Source organism: Peromyscus maniculatus, chromosome 22, assembly GCF_049852395.1.
Source record: "Peromyscus maniculatus bairdii isolate BWxNUB_F1_BW_parent chromosome 22, HU_Pman_BW_mat_3.1, whole genome shotgun sequence".
NCBI classification, from domain to species: Eukaryota; Metazoa; Chordata; class Mammalia; order Rodentia; family Cricetidae; genus Peromyscus; species Peromyscus maniculatus.
The window spans coordinates 32,827,606-32,841,464 of NC_134873.1; the positions used below are offsets into that span (position 1 = coordinate 32,827,606).

A 13,859-nucleotide genomic window follows, 5' to 3' on the forward strand; every position below is an offset into this window, starting at 1 on the left:
TTGTTGGCAGCCTTGTGTGGGGGCAGTGGGGCTCTTTTTATGTTGTTAGCAGATTTTAATCTTTAATCCTATTAAGCCTGCACATTGCTATATTGACAGGCTCACCATAAAGGCTCAGATGTTTTGGCCCTTCTTAAACCTGACAGAAGGGTAAATCTCTATTGCTCACCCCCCCACACACAATTGTAATTTTTGCTTAATCAAATAAACAATAAGGAATAAACAATTGAAGGATAGGACCCATGTCTGTGAAGCTGTGTTGTTTTGCTGCATTTTGATGGGTTTCTGCTAGTTTGGTCAAGACACGGATGGTGTGAATTAGAGACACTCCCAGTTGGGTGGGAAGGACCCACCTGAGGCAGAAACTTCCCGTCTTGAGCAGGTTTGAAGGCAGAGACGCTGATGGAGCTTCGTGTGAACGGGTTGGTTGCAAAGCAAGTTCCGCAGACAGTGGACTCTGGGCCAAGAAGGAACGGGATGGAGGCATTAGCCCCCTTGTGTTTGTCTGTAATAAAGGCCAAAAGGAACATGCTGAGCTCGGGGCAGAAGGTCCCAGCAGTGCCCTCCAGATGGCTGAGCACGCTCCACCGTATTCGAACGCTGTACCCCAGCATTTTTAATTCCTCCCACCTCCTCAAAGCTCCACGTCTGGTGTTTTGTTAACCAACTAGCTGTCCTTAATAGGGTCATTATTTTCACAGGGTGTGATCGTTTCTAACCTTTCTTAAAAATTAGAATAAGTCAGGCTGGAGAGATGACTCAGTTGTTAGGAATACTGGCTGCTGAGTGGTGGTGGCACACACCTCTAATCCCGGGGGAGGCAGAGGCTGGTGGGTCTCTGTGAGTTCAAGGCCAGCCTGGTTTACATAGTGAGTTCCAGGACAGCCAGAGCAATAGAGAGAGCTTGTCTCAAAAACAAAAACAAAAAAATAACAATAACAAATGACTTCTTGCTCTTTGAGAGGATCCGAGTTTGGTTGCTTATATCGACCTTTCACTCCAGCTCCATGGGATCCAGTATCCTCCCCTGGCATACGTGGACACCTGCATACATATAGCATGTACAAAGAGAGACATACACACAATACACATTTATTTAGAATAAGTCATGGATTATGGTTGTAGCTCACCAGGAAAGGGCTTGCCTAGAAAGTCCAAGGCCCAGGGTTTGATCTCTCAAATACTACTAAATAAAAAGTCAACGTTTACTGTTTAAGAATAAAACATTGTACATACCTTTTGGGAAAATAGAGTCGATTTGAGGGGCGGGAGCATGGCTCAGCAGTTAAGAGCATCTGTTACTCCTGCAGAGGATCCAGGTTCAGTTCCCAGCACCCACGTGGTGGCTCACACACATTTGTAACTCTAGTTCCAGGGGATCTAACACCCTCTTCTGGCCTCCGAGGGCACCAGGCATGTACATGGTACATATAGCATGCATGTAGGCAAAACACCCAGACACATAAAATCAGTCTTAAAACAATACAAAACATATAAGTGTGTGTGACATACACACACACACACACACACACACACATATTGTATCTACATTGTAATAACATTTCTAATACTTTACTTGGTCACAGCGGATGCCATTAACAATGCGGCAGGCTTCGGTTTCAGAGGCTACGACAGGAACGGAGTGGCTCGTTGGGACTTGATTTCCAATCTGAGAATCCAGCAAATAGAGGTTAGTAACTGGTTAAGACATCAGTGACGCGCCAGTTTAAGTGCCACAGTTTGCTTTCCCAGGCTACGGTGTGCTCTCCCGACAGTGGTGCTGACCGGTGTTGACCTTTTCATTTTATTTCTCTGTAGTGGAATAAAGAGTTTATTTGGGCTTACAGAAGGTTAGCGTCCATGAGGATGGAGTGGAGACACCATCCTGAGAGTGAAGTAGGAATGGCATTTGTCTTAAAACAGTTTCAGTCCGCCTCCAGTGACGTGCTTCCTCGAACGAGACCCCCTCCCAAAACTCCCGCACAGCACCATCACCTGGGAATCGGACAGCCACGGGCATGAGTCTATGGGGGCCATTTCTCACACGTGGAGCGATGTTTATTTTTATACAAAGATTCCTGGCTGGTCGGGGTGCTGTGGACAAGTGACTGTTGGACGTTTGGCATTCAACTGGATACCCACGCCACCGCCTTCAGCCTCATAGAAGAGGGGATGGAAAGAATGTCAAAGCCAAACATAGGGAGAGGAGGACCATGACGTAATACCCCAACTTTCCCCCATATTTACTCATGGTGGACCATCCCCCCCCCCACTTCCCCCAAGGGGATTCAGTGAATGAGGCTGGCGACTTATGGGTCCTCAGGAAGCTAGAAAGTGCTGCAAAGTAGGTTCTGACCTGGAAGGTGCAGGCATAGGGTGTCTGTGGATCTGTGGTCCATCTTGGGGAAAGTGAAGTGGGAGATGACCAGATGAGCCCTGGAGGAAGAGCAGTCTGTGAGGGTGGGAGAGGGCCAGCATTTCACAGGGCGGCATTCGGAGGGGAGGTGCTGGAGGGGAGGCTAGAAAGCAGAAGCCACGCTGAGCACACAACCTCAGAAGCTCCCAGCACCTACAAGGCCACTCACAGCCACGTCTGACTCTAGTTCCCGGGGTCTGGCGCCCTCTTCTGGCTTCTAGAAGCACTGCCTGCACGTGGTGCACAGACACCCACAGGCAAACTACTCATAAAATAAAAATAAATAAATAAAAACAGGGAAGGGGAGAGGACAGGGTGGTTGCTGGAGTAAGGCGATGGACATGTTGGTATTTACAGCCTTTGACTGTTGGGCCCTGCTCTGAGGAACTTTTACCCCCATAGAGAGACTGTTAGTGTTCCATGTTTTTATACTCGTCCATAAAAAGGGCAAGATTTTCCCATACCTCGAGAACCAGGGATATGAGGCGTCACCTTCTTGGGGATAAGTGGAATGAAGAAAGAGAATCATTGGATCCCTGAAGGAGGACACAGTGGCCATTGCTAAATGTCTCAGATGTCAGTGAGATGGGGGCTCAGGAGCAGCCCCACCGGTTAGGAGTTCATTGCTAGTCTTCAGGGAGGGGGGAGCACAAAAGGTAGGTGACCCAGGGGTGGGGGGTGCGGGGGAGGGGCTGTAGCTGTGGAGGCCAGAGAGGGGCCTGAGGAGACTTTGGTTGAATTTTCTCTTAGCACAGAAAGATGACAGGGCTGGCAAGGTGGCTCAGTGGTGAAGAGCACTCGCCGCTCTGTAGAGGACCTGAGTTCAGTTCCCAGCACCCATGGCAGCTCGAAACCACCTGTAACCTCAGGGATCTGAAACTCTCCACGGGCCCCTGTACACACCTGCACACACATGTATATATATGCAGAGGCACATACACACATATACACGCATACACGCACACACACAAACACAAAAAGATTAAAATTTCTGACTAGAAAGGAGCTTGAAGATGGAGAGTCTGGCACAGTGGAGAGAGGCCCCTGTGCACACGGGAGAGAGATACGAGGCAGAGGAGAGGTGGCCACACTCGCCCCGGAGAAAGGCACTCCTGAGATGGAGGGGCGCGGGTGTGCCATGGAGCAGGAGGTCTAACAAGGATGTGGAGTATGGTGAATTCTGTCTTGAAGGCAGGCTAGTGTCTGTAGGAGGAGGCCGGGTCAGCCTGCTCTGAGGGATTTGGGGGAACTCCTGAAGTACTTGGTCGACCCATAGGAAATTGTTGGCGTTTGCTTCTTTTTGGTGTTCCCTCTCTCACACACAAAATGTTACATTGTCATAAAAGTGTTTTCAAGACGGGGACAATTACCATCAGGTAGATTGAGGGCCTAGTTACAGCTGAGAACCATGGACATATGAGAGGTCTGGACTGTCACGGTCATCATCCAGATGTTACCAGTGGGGATGACGGACAGCAGGCCAGTCAGAGAGTAGGGTTTTGATAGGTCACTGGGTAGGAAAGGAAACTGGACAAGGACATCCAGATCTGATGAGATAGACTGTGGGATCTAAAATGCTGGGAGGAGCTAGAGACGTAGCTGCCCACAATGATTGACTGTGCACCTGCCGCGTGTGGGGGCCCTTGGTTTGATCCCACCGTCACCATAACTGAGTAAAGGAAGGGAGACGGTCTCACAGGATGACAGCAGACGAGATGCAGCGCAGGGATAGACACACACCCCCAGGGACCGCTAGATCTAATGAGATTAACTTGACCACAGAGGCTTCCCACGCGAGTGGCCACAGTCTGAGAGGTTTATGACCCATTGCTCTCTGGAGGCAGTATGGAGCTAGGGGCGCTTCAAGGTCTAGCCAAGGGGGCGGAGAAACACTACTGGGTGACTGTGACTGTGGACATCCTTCCCCTGGAAAGACACAGAATGGGGAGAGGAGGGTGTGGTGGCGACATCCATCCAGGGCACAGAGGTGAGCAGATCACTGTGTGAGTGTTCTGGGCTCTGGGAGGACTTCTCTGTATCCATGACCTGGGGGATCATGGCGATGCCCTTCTCCCCTCTGATGTGCCCAGGGATACAGAAACTTTCACGGAAGATGTTACTGTGTTAGAACGGTGTTAAGGAAGGAACCCGTGATTATTACCAAGTGATTTTTGGTTTTAATTTTTTAGCACACTAAAGCATTATTATGTAGACTCAAAGCTTCATTATTTTGTTGGCCAAAAAAAAAGGTCCCATTGTTTTTCAGATGTCAACAAGTTTTAAGATGTTTCTCGATAACTGGAATATCCAGACAGCTCTTTGGCTCAAAAGGTATGTTCCTCCACGAGTCACCCTTGGGCATGCTCTGGCATCAGGGACCTGGGGTTGAGCTTGCTGACTTGACGTTCTTCGTTGTCGGGGTGTTGAAGGCCATTGCAGTCTTGGTTTTACCCAAGGTTATGCCATTAGCATCCACCAGAGCAAGGCACTACCCACCACATCGAGTTGCACACATTCCTATGTGGGTGTCACCTCGTCCTGGTTCAGGCTCTGCTGATGTCTGGGGTAGCCAGTGTTCTCTGTAGTTCTTGTGTTCTGGAGATTTGGTATTTAAAAACAAACTCAACCAGATGGTGGTAGCACACACCTTTAATCCCAGCACTCGGAGGCAGAGCCAGGTGGATCTCTGTGAGTCCAAAGCCAGCCTGGTCTGCAGAGTGAGTTCCAGGACAGCTAAGGCTACACAGAGAAACCCTGTCTTGAGAAACCAACAAAACAAAACAAAACAAAACAAAACAAAACAAAACAAAACAAAACAAAACAAAAAAAAGCCCCACATAATAAACCAACCAATCCCCAGGCTTGCCCTGGATTTCTAGGACTGACTCAACAGCTCTTTATATGTTGGGCACGGGACACACACACGTGTAGGACCAAAAGACCCAGTCCCCACTCCAGAGTCAGAACTCACCGTACCCTTAAAATTGCAGCTGGAGGCTGCGGAGATGGCTCAGCAGTTAAGAGCACTTGCTGCTGGTGCAGAGGATCCGAGTTCAACTCTCACCACCCACAAAGTGGGTCATAACAATCCCTAACACCAGTCCCAGAGGATCTGATGCCTTTTTCTAACCTTGACAGGCACCAGGCCTGCATGTAGTAGACATACGCGCGTGTGGGTAAAACATTCATACACACAACATAAAGGAACCCGAAAAGCGACAACCACATCTTGCAGCTGTCCCCTGGAATGCACATTCCAAGAGAAGAGACTAGCCAGAGCACTGAGAACTGGCAGTCAGATGTGTCTCCGCATGGGAGCTTGGGTGCCCCAGGCAGAGTAGCACCCGAGATAAGGGGTTGGGAACGGAGTCACAGGAGCGCCGTGACAGTCGAACGCACCCCTTGAGACATACAACATACGCTGTCGCATTGCGCCCCAGCCAGCCTTCTCAGTGCTTCTGTCTTAGAATCCTGTCCCCTGCTTTAAGAAAACTAACTGGCACATAGACTCCCAGATACTGGAAGTGATCATTTCAGTAATTATGTATACCGGTGAAGAGATAGGAACAAAGTTTCTGCTCGTAAGTGTGACGCTCAGTGACCGAGCTAGTCCCAGGAGAGATGCTGTTTGTTTTCCCGGCTTCCCTAACCCCGTAGGTCAGAGAAGGACCCTGTGGGCTTTGTGAACTCAGGTCTGCTCACTCCTCTTGGCTCCCGGTGGTTTCTAGGGTGTGTTATGAACGAGCGACCTTCAGTCCGACGACCCAGACGTTCTTTCTCTCCGCCATTTGGCACGGGGTCTACCCGGGATACTATCTGACGTTCCTGACAGGAGTATTGATGACGTTAGCAGCGCGGGCTGTGAGTATCCACGTTTTATTTTATAATCCAGTGAGCGAATCTCTGCTTCTTTGGCTGTGATCAACATCATCTGCCCAGGAGAGCTTAGGCATGTGACTGTGCTTGGAAACAAGTGTTCGCCTAGTGCCAGCCTCGACACTAACTACAGACCAGGAGAAGCCATGCACCTGGCATGTGGGAAGTGCTTGAAACATGTTATGTGTCTTGGGGCGTTTTCTGCCCGAGAGAGAAAAGAAAGATGATTACAGTGGGTAGATCTGAGCCAGGTGGCGGCGCACACCTTTAATCCCATCACTCAGCGGGCAGAGGCAGACGATCTCTGTGAGTTCGAGGGCAGCCTGGTCTACAGAGCGAGATCCAGGACAGCCAAGGCTGTTAAACAGTGAAACCCTGTGTTGAGAAACCAAAAACAAACAAGCAGCTACCCCCCACAAAACAACAAACAAACAAAAAGAATGGGTAGGTCTGTTCTTCACCAACATTTGTTTCCTGCGGGCTGTAGCCCTTGGGTCCTCTCTCAGTTGAGAGTGGAGTTTGACCACTCCCAGAGAAGGGGATGGGCGGTTCCCAGTGGGAGATGCTGTGGCTGCGGTACCATCCTGTAGAGTATTTGCTGGGGGAACCTGGAACAGTTTGGGGAAACAGTTGAGATAGCTTCCTACTATGGGAGAGGAAAGGAGGATAAATTGGTGTATTTGAAAGTCAACTAGAGGGAAGTCATGTGTCAAGAAGTACGTTTTAACAAGCTCATTATAATGCCTTGTGGGTAAAGGAGCTTCATCTAACGGGCTCGCCGATCCTCCTTTCGATATACCTGAGGGAATGGCAAGAAATAGTAACACAGGGCTGTGCCTTCTGGTAGTCAGTGCCAACTAGAGGGAGTGGGGAAAAGATTGTGTCTTAGGCATGGGCATGGCATTAGAAAAGCTCAAAAGCCAAGGTGAGCTTGGGAGACGGCAGGTCAGTGCAGTTAAAGCAGAGCGTTCCTGTCTGTGACCAGCGGGTAGTTCCCGATAGGCGAATGGAAGGAAGGAGGCAGGCGCTGCTGAAGGGCCTGAGCATCAGCAGAGGCTGGTCCTGCTCTGTCCCTAGCATCAGGGAGTCAGGGGACGTGGGGCTTCTGTTTTGTTTTCTTGGGGTGCTTAGGGCCTCACAATATAGAGGAGCACCCTAGCACCGAGCTACACCCCCAGCCAGCTAAGATTTTGGAACTCGGGGTGGCATGGTGTAGTCATGCTGGAGGGAGTGGGTTCTTTGGTAATAATAGACCGAACGGATTAGAGAGAGCCAGGCAAGAGGCCCTAAGTGCCAGGACTAGGTTCTAGGCACCGAGAATCGTAACCAGTCACTACCTCAGTTCTGAGGAACCCACGTGGCATCTTTAGAACCAAGGCCAGGCTTCCCCTGTGGAAATGTTATGACACTCAAGACATAAAAGAAAGAAAGAAAAAAAAACAAAACAAAACACAAAACATGAGGCATCTGGTAGAAATGGGAAATCTTGTCTGATTAAGTTTGTACCGTTCAAAACTGCAGCATATGACTGTTTTCAACTGGGCATGTGGCTGAGTATGCTTGCCCAGAATGCACAAGTCTCTAACCCCAAAACACACACACACACACACACACACACACACACACACACACACACACACACACACACACACACACACACCTTTCTGAGAGGCCCTCCCAGCTCCCCTCAGTGGGTGGTGTGTGTGGCCTCTGTTTCCGGGTCTGCTGTCTGACCAGAACTGAGGTCAGAGATCCTTCTCGTCTTCCACACACTCGGAGGCGAAGCCAGAGTAGAGCTGCCTCGTTCCCGAGTGAAGGAGCAACCGGAGACCCGGTGAAGGCGTGCGCAGTCCCTGATTTACCCAGCACTACTTAAAGAGCTCTGTTGGTGTCCATTGCTCGCTCTCTTGGGAAGCTTCATTTTAAACAACTTCACACCCACAGAAAAGCTACAGAGAGCGCCCCCAGGCCCTCTGCACAGTCCACCGTTTGCTGGCTCCTTTCCCCCACCAATACACACAGTAGTACTGTTGTTGGGACCAGCGTGTCCTGGTGGTGGTGGCGGCGGCGGCGGCGGCGGCGGCGGCGGCGGCGGCGGTTCAAACCCGGGCAGCAGTGTGAGAGCACGTTACTCTACGGGCTTGAAAAAGTCGCCGTCACCAGTGGGTGTTGTATATAGTGTTAAATCTAAAGACGGAGCGAATGTTCTTGTGTCTTTTTTCCTTCCAGGTGCGAAGTAACTTCAGACATTATTTCACTGAACCCCCTCAGCTGAAGCTGTTCTATGACATCCTCACGTGGGCCGCGACACAGATAACCATCAGCTACACGGTTGTCCCCTTCGTGCTTCTGTCTATAAAACCGTCGTTCACGTTTTACAGGTGAGCGTCCCTCTTCGGCCGGCGGGACGGGTAGCCGTGTTCCCAAAGGAAGTTCCGTGCTCATTGAATAAGAGAAATTGTCTTAGTTACACTTTCTGTTGTTGGGACAAAACACCATAACCAAAAGCAAGCTGGGGAGGAGAGGGTTTATTTGGGTTACGTTTCCACAGCACTGTTCATCTTTGAAGGGACCTGGAGGCAGGAGCTGATGCAGAGGCCATGGAGGGGCGCTGCTTACTGGCTTGCTCCCATGGCTTGCTCAGCCTGCTTTTCTTATAGAACCCAGGACCACCAGTCCAGGGATGGCACCACCCACCATGGGCTGGGCCCTCCCCTACTGATCAGTAATTGAGAAAATGTCTTACAGCTGGATCTCGTGGAGGCATTCCCTCAACCGAATGGCTTCCTTCTTCTCGGAGGACTCTAGCTCGTGTCAAGTTGACACAAAACCAGCCAGCACAGACATAGGAAGATAATAATACGGCAGCCTCATTTCTGCCATTAAGTATATTATCAATTACTTCTTAGTCCTAAACCAAGCAGTCCCAGGTTCCTTCATGGGGCAGCTCATCCCTCAGTGGCACCAGAAGAGGAACCCGCTCCCAGCTCCAGAAGACTTAGCTGTCACCTGAGTGTCCAGAAAATGGCCAGAAGAGGAAAAGGGGGCATGCTTTATCAATTATCAATCAACTGGATTTTCCAGTCACAGTATTTTCACTTCCCGCCTCTACCTCCTCACTCTTCTCCACGTGGCTGACAGCTGAGATCCTCTGTATTTCGGAAGTCGCTGTCTGGAAGTCCATGTTTTTCCTTAGCCTTCCACCTCCTCTCCCTGCCCCACCAGCGTCCACTTCTCCCATGTCAATGAGATCTTTGCAATCAGAAGCTTGATTCTCTCCATTTCTTCATTTCTGTGGGATTCCGTGCCTTGGCACAAGGGTTTGTGGTCGAAGAATTAGACTCAGACTTTAGGATCCAGCTTGATAGTCACATAGGAAAGACAAATATTGGTCAAAGTGTCCATTTTAACAAAGTTGATTCCCGTTAAAATGTGTTGGGCTGATGGTTGGGTTGTCTGTCCCATTTTTTTTTTTTCTTCAGTCACTTTGAACTTTCAACTTTGGAAGCAGTTAAGGTCCCATCAGACTCAGAGTCGATTTAGGGACTGATTTTCTGGTGATTTCTAAGATATGACCTGTATTTACGGAAGTCACCGTCACACAGTGGTTGTTACTTCCTGCTCACGTTGTTTTGGTCTTTTAACTGAGTGACAGTGGGTTTGGGGTAGGCCAAGCAGTGACTGGACTCGACCCGTGGCTGTCCAGTGTTCTCTGGTAACCCCACATGTAATTTTGTGGCTACGTTCAGACCGATGCCTCTGTTAATAAACACCTTTCTGTTTTGTCCCGTGTAGCCTCATGACCCTGACAGAACACCGAATGTATCTAGGTCTATACTCCGGAGCTGGGGGCGAGGCTGCAATTATCCACACCCCCGGCGTCAGGGCCCTGGGGGTTGGCAAAGGTGTGGCTGGTAAACCGTCTCCCTTCCCTTTCAGCTCCTGGTATTACAGCCTTCACATCTGCAGCATCTTAGTGCTGCTCCTGCTGCCTGTGAAGAAGTCTCAAAGAGGAAGGAGCACCCAGGAAAACGTTCAGCTCTCGTGGGCCAAAAAGTTTGACGAAGGAGAAAATTCTCTGGGACAGAACAGCTTTGCCACGACAAACAATGTTTGCAATCAGAACCGAGACACTGCCTCTAGACACTCGTCACTGACGCAGTGACTGGGAGAGCGCGGGATGGCGGTTTCCCGTCTGTGAACAGAAAAACCAGTCTCGACGCCTTTCCAGTGACTAACTGGGTGGAAATGGGACAGTCTCAGTTAGGGGATTTCCTGTACACCAGATTGGAAATGGAATGAAATAACCCTCCCCATGCCATGTTCCTGTGGGTCACGCCTTATACAAAATCTTTCCGTATTTCAATAGGGCACTCTGACCTCAGCATATGCCCTCAAGGTCATATGTGTGCCCTGTTGCTGAATGTACATTGCGTATCCCAAGGCACTGAAGAGGTGGAAAAATGATCATGTCAATCTGGATGATTGACAGGTTAACTTTTTCCAAATGAATGTCTTGCCTTAAACCTCCTGTTTCCTAAAATGTTCCTGGATGGTATTTTCCACTGAGGAGACGATTTCAATAATCTGATGTGGTGTGCGGCAGAGTGGGATCGAGGAGGATTTTTAAACCGGATATTTAAGATTGTGGGTACTTGAAAAATGCAATAAACATCTCAGTATTTGAAGGGTTTTCTTAAGGTAGCTCAGAGGGCTGCACACATGTAGAAGAGTCACAGTCAGGGCTGTTAAATTCCAGGTAGCTCGTTTTGCTGGGAGCTTAATTACCTGGTGTCAGTTAGGAGGCCCTTTCAGGAGGACTGTCTTAAACATAATTAAAGGTTGGCAATGTGATATTTTAGGCTTATTTTCTTAAGGAAAAAAAAAACAACTAAGAGGGCAGATGAGGTGAGCAGGGCCAGAATGCAGAAAGCACCGTGTGGTCCGCAGCCAGAGGCAGAGGGCTCCCCCTTCCGTGTCCAGGATCAGTGTGATTGTGCGGGACACAGAAGTTCAATACGCTGATAATACTGTGGACTTTCTGAAGAAATTTCTCGAGCATAAATTACATAGAACTAGAGGAGGTTATAAGAGGAACAGTAGTAGGTTATTTGAAGATTTTGAAGGAAATCTCTAGGAATTAAGGGTATTGTCTGGTTCATTGGTTTCTTGTCCCTGTCATGTCTGTCGCTATTTGGGGGAAAGTTTTAGGGAAAAGAAAACTTAGTTGCTGAGTCTAAGTGACACTTTTTTAAATTAATAAATTAGTTTCTACATTCTTTAACTTCACGCATTAAAATTCTTCCGTTAAACTCTTGTGAAAATGGGTGGTAGAGTCTATCAAAACAAATACGTGTCTTCCTCTTTGGGCCGCTCTTGCCTTGAGTGACTGGGTGTGTCCCTGATCCAGCAGCAGCGTGCTGTGGGTACCGCAGCTGTAAGCACGTAGGCAAGGGGTGGATTTGAGGCCGTGGAACTGAGCCATGGACTGACTGCAGCTTCTGCCTTGTGAGAGAGAAAGGCTGGGCTTTTGAGCCTCTCTGTTATTTAACCAATCTCTTTATGAAATTTGTTTTGGTTTTGCCTTACATTTTCAAATGAAATGCACATTGTCAGTCTACGATGAGGTTTTTGTTTTTTGGGTTTTTTTTTTTTTTTTTGGTCACTAATACACTTGGGAGTGAAGTTAAGGAGGAACCGGCAGTGGTGGGGTAGTTTAAGATTTCAGTGGAAGGAAAAGGTGCAGCGGCCAGTGTGGCGTTCTAGGACTTGAGAAGTATGTGTGGCACCTTCGCCTTTCCGAAGGCAGGTTGTTTGCCTCTGACGAGGAGAGTCCTCCCCCTGCCTCTCCCAGGGAAGGGGCTGGTAAATACTTTTTCATAGTTTTCCGAGGTGGATGTAGAATTCAAGAGGAAAGAAGAGTGTTTATGGAGGGTACCTGCCCCCAAATGTCTCTGTGATTTCGTGAATACCGTGGAGAATCCAGTCACTATTAAAGACAACCCTCGGCATTTCGTAAGGGAAGGCTGGAGAGCCGGTAGAAACTGCTGAGGACTTGCTGGGTCTACCCAGAACTTACACACAACCCCCATCTATTTCTGTTACCCAAACACATTTTATTTCTAGGCCTGTACACTCGAGTGGCTGTTCCTTGTTTCCTCTCAAAGAATTTATAATCACAGTGCTATCATCCAAAAAAGCAAGACAATAATCATTGTTCCAGTTCCTGGAAGAGGATGCACGGAACATCCAATCTGACCAATTTCTTTTTTTCATTCTTCTACAGCTATTCGTTATATTTATGAGATCATTTTTTTAAAAAAATTTTAGATGGCTATCTTCTACTTTGGAGAAATAATCCTGATTATGCAATCTAAAAGAAAATAAATCAAATTCTCAATTTTTCTCAAAAAATCATGTTCTAGAAAATGAACGTCTGGTTGGGATGTTGTAAAGATTATTTCGCCTCTTATTTAGAAGGAGTTAGAGTAATGTTTGTGCTACTGTTGAGTGTGAAGGAGGTCATTATAACATGTGCTTGGTGTGTTTAACCGACAGAACAGGTTTCAGTGTGTGTTCATATGATCTTTCCACCCCTCCAGTGTCATGACGTCACTCCAGAGAGGGTCTGTCCACATCGTATTTATACTTCTGTTTGCTTATATACTACTCAGGGAAAATAGAACAAAAATATTCTTCCCTCGGTTTCATTTTCTTGAAACAATAATTGTTAATTGGATGCGTCTCAGCTCACTGTTTTTAAAACAACGCATTTTAATTAGAACTCAGAGTGACTAGGGAAGCTTGCTTAGCTTCTGGAGTACCTAAAGTTGGGGAGAAGGCTCTCTGGGCTTCAGGGGTGCCCGATCACTGTGTCTTAGCATGCTGGTCCCTACCATGGATGACATCCATACGGGCATTTCCACACATGCCACTTTTGAAGTTGCCATCTAGAAAGTGCTGACAGCTTCCTTGGCCTGGCTGGTCCGTCTGGCTCTTGCCTAGGGAGGCCCGCCCCTCACCCCCCATCCTGTAGGGTGAAAGGCAAAGGGAGGGTAGGTTCACAAAGGGAGCTGGTCACTGTCGGCTGCTTTTTATTACTGGAGCTTAAGGTGCTGACTTAAAAAAATGGTTGTCTAGCAACAGGAAGAATACCTTTTAATCCATTAGCTCAGAACGGGTAGCGACAGGCCGTTTCCCCTCTGCTTCCTCTGGTTTCTGTTTCTGCTGGGTAAAACTGGAGAGGATTTATGCCATTAAAGACTCCCCATAGACTGCTGATTTTGATTACCAGCGTGTATCTCCTCAGCAATTATTTCATTCAGAGAATCAACTTATTCTGTATTTTAAATGACAGGAAGCAATTTTAAATTGCCATCAAGATAACCGTAAAGGTTTTTACTTTTGAAGTAAAAGGTTTTACTTTTGAAGACTAGATTAAACATTTAGGACAAATGCTTTTCCGGTTTAAAACCCGTACGTTCTCAGTGTTCAACTTGTATATTCATGAGCACATCTGGACAGTCGTACTGATCAGATGTTCATAAGTATCACTCATTGATTCTAA

General features: G+C 48.1%; 1 protein-coding gene across 2 annotated transcripts in view; it reads left to right on the forward strand.

The window, feature by feature from the left end:
- Mboat2 (membrane bound glycerophospholipid O-acyltransferase 2) overlaps nt 1-11,576 on the forward strand; it is a 136,450-nt gene extending 124,874 nt beyond the window's left edge. For both annotated transcript variants that reach the window (XM_076559047.1, XM_076559046.1), the window contains 5 exons: nt 1,587-1,690; nt 4,683-4,747; nt 6,145-6,277; nt 8,522-8,673; nt 10,232-11,576. In XM_076559047.1, the coding sequence (XP_076415162.1) occupies nt 1,587-1,690; nt 4,683-4,747; nt 6,145-6,277; nt 8,522-8,673; nt 10,232-10,457 (680 nt within the window). In that variant the 3' untranslated portion in view covers nt 10,458-11,576. The remainder of the gene's footprint in view (nt 1-1,586; nt 1,691-4,682; nt 4,748-6,144; nt 6,278-8,521; nt 8,674-10,231) is intronic.
- The last annotated feature ends 2,283 nt before the right edge of the window (nt 11,577-13,859 follow it).